Source organism: Danio aesculapii, chromosome 5 (assembly GCF_903798145.1).
Source record: "Danio aesculapii chromosome 5, fDanAes4.1, whole genome shotgun sequence".
Classification (NCBI taxonomy): Eukaryota; Metazoa; Chordata; class Actinopteri; order Cypriniformes; family Danionidae; genus Danio; species Danio aesculapii.
Genome location: NC_079439.1, coordinates 3,139,544 through 3,152,287, shown reverse-complemented (window position 1 = coordinate 3,152,287; position 12,744 = coordinate 3,139,544). Strand labels below are relative to the sequence as shown.

At 35.1% G+C, this 12,744-nt stretch overlaps 1 protein-coding gene across 1 annotated transcript in view; it reads right to left on the bottom strand.

Moving 5' to 3' along the window:
* Window positions 1-3,278: 3,278 nt before the first annotated feature.
* The window catches only part of hpda (4-hydroxyphenylpyruvate dioxygenase a), a 42,006-nt gene continuing 32,540 nt past the window's right edge, over window positions 3,279-12,744 (bottom strand). The window contains exons 11-14 of the mRNA XM_056457228.1: window positions 11,831-11,902; window positions 11,623-11,745; window positions 10,362-10,478; window positions 3,279-3,792 (exon numbers count right to left, since the gene is read on the bottom strand). Coding sequence (XP_056313203.1) covers window positions 3,673-3,792; window positions 10,362-10,478; window positions 11,623-11,745; window positions 11,831-11,902 — 432 coding nt within the window. The 3' untranslated portion in view covers window positions 3,279-3,672. The remainder of the gene's footprint in view (window positions 3,793-10,361; window positions 10,479-11,622; window positions 11,746-11,830; window positions 11,903-12,744) is intronic.

Here is a 12,744-nt window from a genome sequence, read left to right as displayed (position 1 = left end):
CATTGACCAACTAAAAGCTGCTCTAAAGTCCAGTAGAGCGCGTTAGTTATGCGCCTATGCAGGTCCAAACGCTCACACACTGCTGAATACACACAGGATGAACAGCAACACACAAATATCTTTACAGATGAAAACGATTAAAATGTTACAAACATTATTATTTACTACAGAAATTTAAACACCACTGCCTCCATGCCTTCTTCACCTCAGAGGGCTTTTTCAGTTTATTCATGACAATCTGCATCTGTATAAAGCTATTATTATTATCAGTATTATTTATTATATGCAGATTTATATGTGTTTTAATAAACACAAGTTTAGATTTGTCCACCTGTGGGGTTTTGGAGACGTCTGCATCACCATATGGGGCATCAGAACAGGATGTGTGTTTGACGTGAGTGTTTTGACCACACTTCATTATTATTGTTCATTTATTCCTTTGCTGGAGATTAGAACTGAATTTAGAAATAGTTTTGAGCAAATCTTTCTGCTTAACAAAGGAAATTTCCTCAGGCGATCTATCTTATGAACAGTTAAATATTCCCCTACTGTGCAATAAACATGTGCAATACTTTCTCATTCACACTTTTACACAGCACCTTATATCAATATACAATGCAATACCTCCTCTATTCGTATTTGTACACAGCACCTTATAACCTGTATATTTATAACAAATCTGTACACACAATTCAACATCCAGATTTTTTGACTAACCGCATCTGTTTAATGTTTATCATCTTTTTTATTTTTTATTTTGTGTTGTCACTTTATGTACACTGGAAGCTTCTGTAGCCAAAACAAATTCCTTGTGTGTGTGAAGCACATTTGGAAATAAAACTGATTCTGAAATTAATTATGTAGGCTAATGGATGTCTGTGCGTAGAAATCCACAAAAGAGAGAAAGAGAAAGTAAAGATGCTGAATGGAGGAGGCTCATTCTTTATCCTCGCGCTGCAGATGCTCTGTTTTACTGTTTTCTTGTTAGTAAAGCGTTCCGTTTTTACACTTACAAAGTCCACCATGTAAATAGCAAATGCGCAATGGAGCGACGCAACTGACTCTTATAGGAAATGTGAGATGAGACTCTGATTGGTTTATTCTCAAAACACACCCAGAACCCATCAGAACTCATTAAGAGAATAAGCACAACCCTGTTAGACCATGCGCCGGGCACAGAGCGTATTTATCTGTCCTTAAAATAGCAAAAGTGGCACTCTGCGCTTTAGACTTTGCACCTAGATCGTTAAAATAGAGCCCAAAGTCTGCCATGTAAATAGCAAATGTGCCATGGCGTGACGCAACTGACTCTTAAAGGTAATAAGAGCGAGTGTAAACAAAAGAAAGATGATTGGCTGAAAATATTGTTGAGGGCCAATAGTTTAACGTGACTTTTGCTTTAACTTGCGCATAGTGACTATCGACTATCCACACAGACTTTGCTTGCAGTGGTTTGCACTCATTCATATTCTCTCTCTCTCTCCCTCTCTCGCTCTTTCATACAAACACGTAGGTATTCACCTTGCACAAGTTAATGCTGGATCCATTAAAATAAATACAGGAACGCCAGTGGTGTAAAGTAACTAATTACAAATACCCAAATTACTGTAATCGGGTAGTTTTTCTTAGGAATTGTCATTTACTAAGTAGTTTTATAAATGTGTGCTTTTACTTGCGCTTGAGTACATATTTAGTGCAGTATCAATACTTTAACTCCACTACTGTCCTTCAATCTGCAGTCACTACTTTATTTATTCTTGTCTATGGAGATTAGAAAAATCAGTCCTGTAATTCCTGACCAATCAAATCACACACAGAAGGTAAATCACATCATACTGAACTACCTCAACACATGGGTGGTTTAAAAATGAAATAAATACGGAAACGCCATTGGTGTAAAGTAACTAATTACAAATACTCAAATTACTGTAATTGAGTAGTTTTTTTCAGAAATTGTAATTTACTAAGTAGTTTTATAAATGTGTGCTTTTACTTTCCCTTGAGTACATATTTAAAGCTGTATCGGTACTTTTACTCCACTACTTTTCTTCAACCTGCAGTCACTACTTTATTTATTCTTGTCTATAAAGATTAGAAAAATCAGTCCTGTGATTCCTGACCAATCAAATCACACGAAGAAGGTAAATCACATCATACTGAACTACCTCAACACATGGGTGATTTATAAATGCAGAAAACTGTTTGAAAGCATTAAAAGTGTCCAAGAAGATGTCCAAAATCCTTCCACGCATTGACCCAGAGACTGTTTAGATGCTTGTCACTGATGAGAAGATGACAGATGTTTACTTTATGATGACCGAAATGGCCTTAAACAACCAGCAGGCACAAGGGGTCAACATGACGTCAGATTGACGTTGTACCCCAACGCTGTGGGGACGTTGCATTTTGTTTGAAAATAAAAATCAAGTTAATGTCAGAACTCAACTTCAGACCAACGTCAATATTCAACGTCCAACCTAAAAACCAAATATAATTCAATACAAGTCTAATGATGTTACAGCTTGACTTTGTGTGGACGTTACCACTATGACGTCTATCAGATGTTGGATTTTAGTTGCCATACCTGATGAATAAATGTCAGTATTTGACGTCAATACGATGTTGACTTAAGATGTTGGCTAGACGTTGGATTTGGGTTACTTTCTAACAACCTAAAATCAACCAAATATCAACGTCATTTGACGTCATTATTGGACATCAAAATAACGTTGTCATTAGACACTGGCTACACATAGAATTTTGGTCACCTGACATCACAACCTAAATCTAACCTATTATTAACATCTTATGACCTTGTGTGCCTGCTGGGCAATAACTAGATGCACAACAGAATGTTACGTTTACACACACACACATCCACAAATTACATGTAAACGTATCAGCATTTAACAGCGTAACACCCACTACTCTTGAGTACTCTTGAAAGGTCTATCTTTTTACTCATACGTTGAGTAATATTTACAGCAGATACTTTTACTCTACTTACACTACATTTTAGGCAAGTAATGGTACTTTTACTTGAGTGTGAATTTTCGGTACTCTTTCCACCACTGCGGAACGTAAAACACAAATATCTGACATTTTCCAGAACAAGATCTGGCTTGAATTAAGCCCCGAACTCAACTAAAGGAAACTTATGTTATAATGTGGCCCAGAAGGTTTAGATATTTGTATTAAAAACAGTAAAGAACCATTCAAGTTGCTAAGCTAATATCCATTTGAATGTAAAGCGTAAATAACACAGAAGCGACACACTCTTCATTTCCTGTATGAGCTGTCTTTATTATCGTCCTCGCCATTGAGTCTGCCATTGTGTGTGTGTATGCGTACGTGTGCATGCATGTGTGTATGAGCGTGTGTGCGCATGTATGTTTGCATGTGTGTGCGTGTGTACGTGGGTGTGTGCATGTGTACGCATGCTTGTGTGTGTGTACGTGTTTGGGTTTGCATGCGTGGGTGTAAAAATGTGCGTATGTGTGCGTGTATGTGTACGTGTGTGCTTGTGTGCATATGTGTGTGCGTGGCTATGTACATGGATGTCAACGTGTGTGTACATGTGCGTGTGTGTATAACGCGGTTGCGTGCGTATGTGTGTTCATGTGCGTGGGTGTGTATGTGTACGTGCGTGGGTGCGTGTGCGCATGTGTGTGTTTATTGAAAGGCCTTAGGGACGCTCTGGTTCTGCGCTGTGAGGACGGTCAGGTTTCCTCTGGCGTCCTGGTCTTTCTCAATGGCCTCAAACAGGGACTTAAAGTTTCCGGCTCCAAAACCCTGCAGATAAACCCAAGAGAACATCACTGTTACTGGCACAGAGAAAAATAAAACCGTTAACCTTGCAGTAGATGATATGTGTACTCTGTCAATCAGCTGCCTCTGACAAATTAAAGAGCCCCTATTATGGGTTTTGAAAATGAGCTTCATGCAGTGTGTAACACAGCTCTGAGTGGATGAAAACATCCAGCTGAGGTTTAAATCTAAAGGTGCAGCATGCTTAAAACTATTGATTCTTTAGTGAAAAATTTGACTCAGAGTCGAATAAATGAATCGAGTTGGGTTCGGATCTTTTGTTTGATCGCATCGACGCCGATACGGTACATCATCAAATATGTACTTTCAGTTCCGTTAAAATGTGCACGCGCTTTCCCTCCACACACTAGCTGAGTGCAGGGGATCACAGGACTGATCATAACTGAAGATGACGATCACTGACAGATGGAGATTCGGCTGCGGGGAATAAAGGGTTAAAGTTCATTTTCACAACACCACAGTATAGCCAAACTAGTGCTGTGTTTGCTCCTGTCATTTCTCTGATGATTGATACAATAACCTAAGCTGCAGCGCGAGATTCGTCGGCAGTTTGCTATTGAAGGAGCAGTACAGACTATGGGACTCTGTCAGACTTTGACAGGGACTTTGTCAGTAACTTTTAAAGTTCAAATGGACCAGTTTCTTCTTCCTCAGGATCAGAACATGTAAGTGTCATTAAAATTGTTGCCTCGTTTTGTGTAGTTTGCAATATGTCTGTTTAATTGTGTGTTATAAGTTGTAATCAGCCGGAGCAAGCTGAACTGGTGCTCTAGGCAAACGGCGATCACGCCACGTACGTCTGCATTTGACATGCAGAGAGGAGTTGACCACGAAGTCGGGGGTTCGAGTCCGGTAAAGAGTGGTTCCAGAAAGCAGGTAAGACAAAAAAAGAATCCAAAATATAAAACAAACACGTGAATAGCAGGGTGAGGATGTGGTAAAATCTATTTTTGTATTGCTTTTGAAACGTGTTGGTTGGGTTTAGGGAAGTGGGTGGACGTGTCAATCGCTAAAATTGGTTGGGTTTAGGGAAGGGGAGGGTGGGTCAGCCGATCGTTCGCTCAGTCAGTCAGAAAGTCTCAAAAAGTGAGTCGACAGCGGCCTCTGGTGGGTTTATGCAAGAACAGCAGACGCGAATGGCACTACTTAAATTATGTTCGTTAATACATTAACTATTAGACCATTACTTTAAAATGCAACTGTGTTTGCTTGTTAAATTGTATGTCAGTAATCAAACTTTGAAAAAATCCTTTTGTACACATTAAAAACTAATTGGTGTAGGATTTAACCACATGATTTAGTCACATATCAGAGTAAAGTCTTGTTTGTTAACAACAGTTTCACTTGTTAAGCTGTTGAAGGCTTAATTCTTATTGACTGATAGTCATTCTAAGGCTTGCTGTTATTGTCAGAGCTAAAGCCACAGCTAAAGTAGTTCCGGCAGGTTTCGAGCGCACTACAGCTTCATATCACTCCGCTGTATGATTTCAGATATTACACATCTACAACAGTCAAACCTCACATCAAAACACAACAGAAGGCTTCGTCAATCATTCCTTAATGCATTAAGTGAATATTAGTAGAGTCCAATGGTAAATACCTTCAATAATGTATTTAACTAACATTCATAAAACAAACCTTAATATTAGAGAAACAAGTTTCACTCTTAATTTGCTTGCACATATCACAAAAATATTGGTGGCAACACTTTAGTTCAAGTGCCTTATTATCTGCTTATTATTAACATATTTACTGTTATTAGTAGTATGATCTTGAACTACATCCATAACCCAAAACCTAAACCCGACTGCTACCTTAATAACTATTATTAAGCAGCTAATTAGATGTTTGCGGAGGCAAAACATTTGTAACACATTACAATAACGTTGTATTAGTTCATGTTAATGCAATGAACAATACATTTATTCAACCCAGGCTCATTCCGAAAACGTTGTCCCGAGGACGTTTCTGGAGACCGCGAAATACGTCCCGGGAGGTATGTATTTTTGCAGTTTTTGGTTTTCGCGAATCCGCGAGAGGCTGCTGTGTGCGCCTTTTTGGCTTCTCGGACGTCTCCCCGCGAGTGCCGTTCGCGCCCGCGCTGTTCTCGCGTGAACCCACCAGAGGCCGCTGTCGAACGAACGTCTGTCTGTCCGACTGGCTGAATGATTGACCGGCCGACCCACCCTCCTCCTTCCCCGAACCCAACCGATTTTACCGATCGACCTGCCCGCCCTAAACCCAACCAACAATTTACAAAAGCAGTCCAGAAAAATAAAAGCCCTCATCCATTTTTTTATTTTTACCACGTTTTCAGATTTTACCACATTCTCACCCTGTTATGAACCTCTTCGCTTTATTTCTTGGATTCTGTTTTAGTCTTACCGGATTTCTGGAACCACTCTTCCCTGGACTCGAACCCTGCTCGTCGTGGTCAGTTCCTCTCTTGCGTCTAGAGTCTGCCGACGCACAGGACGAGCTAACTGGACAATCTGGTTGCGGCGGGAAACCCCTCCACACGAAGGTAAGCGGTCAGCCCGCGAGCGCTAAAAGGAATGGCGTCATACTGCCCCGCAGCGTTCGCTTAAAAAACGAAATGCAGCCATACGTACCTCCGGCTACATAATTCGCAGTCTCCAGAAACGTCCTCGGGACTACGTTTTCAGAATGAGCCTCGGTTGCATTTTTACAGTATTTATTGATGTTAATGCAAATACAGTTGTTCATTGTTAGCTCATGTTAACTCACGGTACATTAACTAATGTTGAATTTGGATGTTATTTGTCACAATCACCAGTGATCCAGCCTGTGCAGATCGCTGGGAAACACACAGTATTGCATAAAACTACAAATCGGCCATTAAATGGACTACAAGTTCCAGTCATGCACCACTCACACACCTGGCGTAGATCCCCATGATTGCAGACAGACGCAGCTGAAGCTACTCATGAAATAATTACTAGGACTATTTATACAGCACACACACACTTCAGGGCTGAGTCTTGTGATACTGTTTGTGAACACTACAACGTGTTTTCCTTGCCTTCCATGTTCTTGCTTTGTTTTGTTTGTTTTATGTTGCTTGCTTCCTGCCTTTTGGCCATCCGCCTGTTTTATGACCACGACTCTGGATTTGCCTGTTTACATCTGTTTGCCCCTGTCTTGACTGTTGCTTGCCGGACCATTCCTGTTAATAAATCCTGCGTTTGTATCCGCACCCCTGTTGTCAGCGTCATTTCACATTAGTTATTAATGCATTAGTAAATGCTGAACTATGATTAATAAATGATCAACAAGTATTGTTCATAAATAGTTCATGCACTGTAAAAAACTATATAAAAATTTGCCATGACAGCATTTATAATTCATTGTAACTTATTAAACTAAGTTAATCATGTTCTAACTTAATTGTATAAGTTACACACTATTTTAAGTCAGTTTAACATGATATAAGTTCAATGGAAGGCAACCAGGTTTTTTTTAACAGTGTGTTAGCAAATACATTAACTAATGAAACCTTATTGTAAAGTGTGACCCAAAAGTCTTAGTTAAGGGTTTATTAATAGAGAGTTTTTACCTTAAAATAAAGATTAAGCATATTTAAGCATTATTTAAGCAAGATTAAGCTAAAAATATTGCATTTTTTTTAAGTAGAAAGATTAATTCTTCATTCATTCATTTTCTTTTCAGCTTAGTCCCTTTATTAATCAGGGGAGGCCACAGTGGAATGAACCACCATAATTCTTAATATATAATACATATTATCCTGTGTAATTCATACCACTAAAAATGTTGTTTTACCAAATATAATCCTAGACATTTGATTTTTTTATATATATATTTATATATCTGGTAGTGTCACTGGGTTCATTTTCTTGCTCCGTTTACATTTTTTAAACATCACAAAAGCCCATAAAGCCTTTAATGTGGTTTGTGTAGAAATGTCTTCTCTTGAGGCGTTTCCTTCACTTCACAAGTGTTAAAATGCCCCGTAATAAAACCCTGAGCCTGTTCAGACAGATCCCGCACTCCCTATTCCCTACTGTATTTACTGTACTCCCATACACATAGATCATCTAATGCCACATAATGCCATGTTTCTGCTTTTGCCATCATATGTGTGTGTTTCCACAGTTTCTTGCACAAGATTAGATTGTATTCAGTTGCCATGTAAGATGTTATTTTATTTCTAATCCTGATTTTAGGGCTGTAATTATTAACAGTAAGGTTGTATTATGTTAGCTGATGCATTTGTTAACATAAACAAACAATGAACAGTACATTTATTACAGTATTTGTTTATGTTAGTTAATGAAAATACAGTTGTTCATTGTGGGTTCATGTTAACTCACAGTGCATAAACTAATGTTAACAAGCATATATTTGTATGTTAATAACGCATTAGTAAATGTTGAACTATGATTAATAAATGCTGTACAAGTACACTAACTAATGAAACCTTATTGTAAAGTGTGAGCAAATAAATAAATAAAAAAGCCTACATGTATCCTGATTACTTTGTATCATAATACTAATGCTTGCTTGTTTAAACTCATGTTTGGGAAGATTTGGACAACGGTAGCCACTGGATTAATTGTTTTAAACAGAAAAACTTAACCCAACGGTTCATTAATGACACAAAATTAGGTTAAAATTACTCTAAAAATGTTTATTGTGTAAATAATGAATGTTGTATGCTTTAATTTGCCCATTTCATAGCTTTTTGTTTTGACTAATCCAAAATATGTGGATACAAATAATTTATAAAACAGTTGAAGGCAAATTTATAAAATAAAATAAAATAAAATAAAATAAAATAAAATAAAATAAAATAAAATAAAATAAAATATAATATAATATAATATAATATAATATAATATAATATAATATAGCATAATATAATATAATATAATATAATATAGTATAATATAATATAATATAATATAATATAATATAATATAATATAATAAATTATAGTATAATATAATATAATATAATATAATATAATATAATATAATATAATATAATATAATATAATTTAATATAATATAATATAATATAGTATAATTTAATATAGTATAATATAATATAATATAATATAAAATAATATAATATAATATAGTATAATATAATATAATATAATATAATATAATATAATATAATATAATATAATATAAAATAATATAATATAATATAGTATAATATAATATAATATAGCATAATATAATATAATATAATATAATATAGTATAATTTAATATAATATAATATAATATAGTATAATATAATATAATATAATATAATAAAATATAGTATAATATAATATAATATAGCATAATATAATATAATATAATATAGTATAGTATAGTATAATATAATAAAATATAGTATAATATAATATAATATAGCATAATATAATATAATATAATATAATATAATATAATATAATATAATATAATATAATATAATATAATATAATATAGTATAGTATAGTATAATATAATATAATATAGTATAATATAATATAATATAATATAATATAATATAGTATAATATAATATAATATAATATAATATAATATAATATAATATAGTATAATATAATACAGTATAATATAATATAATATAATATAATATAATATAATATAATATAATATAATATAATATAATATAATATAATACAGTATAATATAATATAATATAATATAATATAATATAGTATAATATAATATAATATAATATAATATAATATAATATAGTATAATATAATACAGTATAATATAATATAATATAATATAATATAATATAATATAATATAATATAATATAATATAATATAGCATAATATAATATAATATAATATAATATAGTATAATATAATATAATATAATATAATATAATATAGTATAATTTAATATAGTATAATATAATATAATATAATATAATATAAAATAATATAATATAATATAGTATAATATAATATAATATAATATAATATAATATAATACAGTATAATATAATATAATATAATATAATATAATATAATATAATATAATACAGTATAATATAATATAATATAATATAATATAATATAATATAATATAATATAATATAATATAATATAATATAATATAATATAATATAATATAATACATGTAAGGGTGGCTCAGTGGTAAGCACTGTGGCCTCAGAGCACAAAGGTCGCTGGTGTGAGTCCTGGCTATGCCTGTTGTCATTTCTGTGTGGAGTTTGCATGTTCACCCCATGTTTCCTCTGGGTGCTCCGGTTTCCCCCACAGTCCAAACACATGCGCTATAGGGAAATTAATTAACTAAATTGGCCGTAGTGCATCAGTGTGTATGGGTGTTTCCTAGCACTGGGTTGTGGCTGGAAGGGCATCCAATGTGCAAAACATATGCTGGAATAGTTGGCGGTTCATTCCACTGTGGCGACCTTTGATAAAGGGACTAAGTCGAAGGAAAATGATTGAATGAATGAATGAATGAATGAATAATGTGTATGTATGTCCTACTCACAAAGTGGTTGTTCCTCTGAATGACCTCCAGGAAAAGCGTGGGTCTGTCCTGCACCGGTTTGGTGAAGATCTGCAGCAGGTATCCTTTATCGTCAAAGTCTACTAAGATTTTTAACTCCTGCATTGAAAGAAGACACAATAGTAGATCTTAATCCTGCAGATCTGTGTTGTATGAGTTGCAAAATTCCTTTTGAAATGTAATATGCAAAATGCCAATGTGCTTCTGTATTTAAAGGAGCATTTTCCGAGACATACAGGTGAAGCCAAAATTATTTGTATTATTTTTTATATATTTTGCAAGTGATGTTTATCAGACCAAGAAAATTGTCACAGTCTTCTTCTGGAGAAAGTCCGCTGGAATAAAATCAGTCTTTAAAAAACAATTTTAAGGTCAATATTATTAGCTACCATTAAGAAACAGGTGATGATGCTTATTTGAGCACATTAAAATCTGATTATGTCTTGATTATTCATGATTTGATTAGGACAGTAAGGTCTGACTCTGCTTAGATAAAAGTCTCATCACTGAACCTTCAATAATGTCCAGTATAGAATATGTGCTCATGCTGCAGTGGAAACAGAATGAATATTGTGTCTGACTCCATCATGAGCTTGGAGGACTGCATCCATACATCTCTGCAATGACTCAAATCACTGATTAATAAAGTCATCTGGAATGGCAAAGAAAGCAATCCTGCAGGACTCCAAGAGTTCATCAAGATCCTTTGTGTTCATCTTCAACGCCTCCTCCTTCATCTTACCCCAGACATGCTCAATAATGTTCATGTCTGGTGACTGGGCTGGCCAATCCTTGAGCATCTTGACCTTCTTTGCTTTCAGGAGCTTTGATGTGGAGGCTGAAGTATGAGAAGGAGCGCTATCCTGCTGGAGAATTTGCCCTCTCCTGTGGTTTGTAATGTAATGGGCAGCACAAATGTCTTGATACCTCAGGCTGTTGATGATGCAGATCTCTCGCACGCCCCCATACTGAATATAACCTCAAACCATGATTTCTCCTTCACCAAACTTGACTGATTTCTGTGAGAATCTTGGCTCCATGCTGGTTCCAGTAGGTCTTCTGCAGTATTGGTGATGATTGGGATGCAGATCAACAGATGATTCAAGGGAAAAATCCACCTTCTGACACTTTCCCAAATGATCAACTAGAAGTCGAGTTATTATTTGCTGCTCTTACAACTGAGATCCACCACAAGACTTTTGTCAGGTAGTGTAGTGTGATTTTTGTCATTTTTCTCTCTCACCTGCAGGGTCTTCAGGTCCTCCTTCACCTTGATTTTTGCCGTCTTCAGTTTCTCTCTCAGACTTTCATAATAGTTATCAGGAGCGGACAGAAACTCCAGCCCTCGAGCGCGAAGATTCACAATCTGAATCATCAGGAGAGAGTTCCACACTTTTACTTTTTATGACATGATTTTGCTCAAATATTAATGAAATGAGTTGTGAACATACAGCCTGGATGATGTTGGAGGTGTTCAGCGCTATATGCTGCACTCCAGGACCTCCATTATAATCAATGTACTCCTGTAAACAACAGCAGACAATCACAAATTATTAATTTATTTATTCAACACAAACTATTCTGAATCGAGCAGCTATATCTTTGTATAGTATTGAGAGAGTTGTGAATTATTCAGAATTATTAGCCCTCCTGTAAAATTTGACTTCTTTTATATATTTACATGTAACTCATTTCTAATCTTTGTCATGATGACAGACAGCACATAATATTTGACCAGATTTATTTCAAGTGTCACGATCACCAGCAATCGTAACTCCCTACGTAGATCGCTGGTTTGCACGCACTTCACATATGGACTACAATTCCACCATTTCTGGACTACATTTTCATACATGCACTCCGTTCACACACACACATGCTTCCTCATTTTGACTGATTACACTCGCACCACCTGAGGTTTGTCAAAGACTGATTACACACACTATTTAAGCAGCACACACTCCTTTCCATTGCCGAGTCTTGTTATCTGTAAAGTGACGTTTCAACAAGTTTTCCTTGTCTTGTTTTGACCTTTGCCAAGTTTGTCTTTTTGTCCCTGTTTGCCGCCTGCCTTCCGACCTCTCACCTGATACTAGTGATGGTGAAATGAAGCTTTTTGACCCAGTGAAGCGCTCGACTCAATTGAATCGGAAAAAGATTCGTTACTCGAAGCTTTCTAAATCAGAGCTCGATGAGGACCTCTTCTGGTTAGAGTGTGAGAAAGCACTGAGTTGCAATGTCAAATGTTCACAACAGACCAACTCATTCATGTAGTAATACAACAACAGTAATCTAAACAAATTACTCTAGTTTTTACACATAAGGTATGTTACATTACACGACCGATGACTGTAGTTAAATCCAA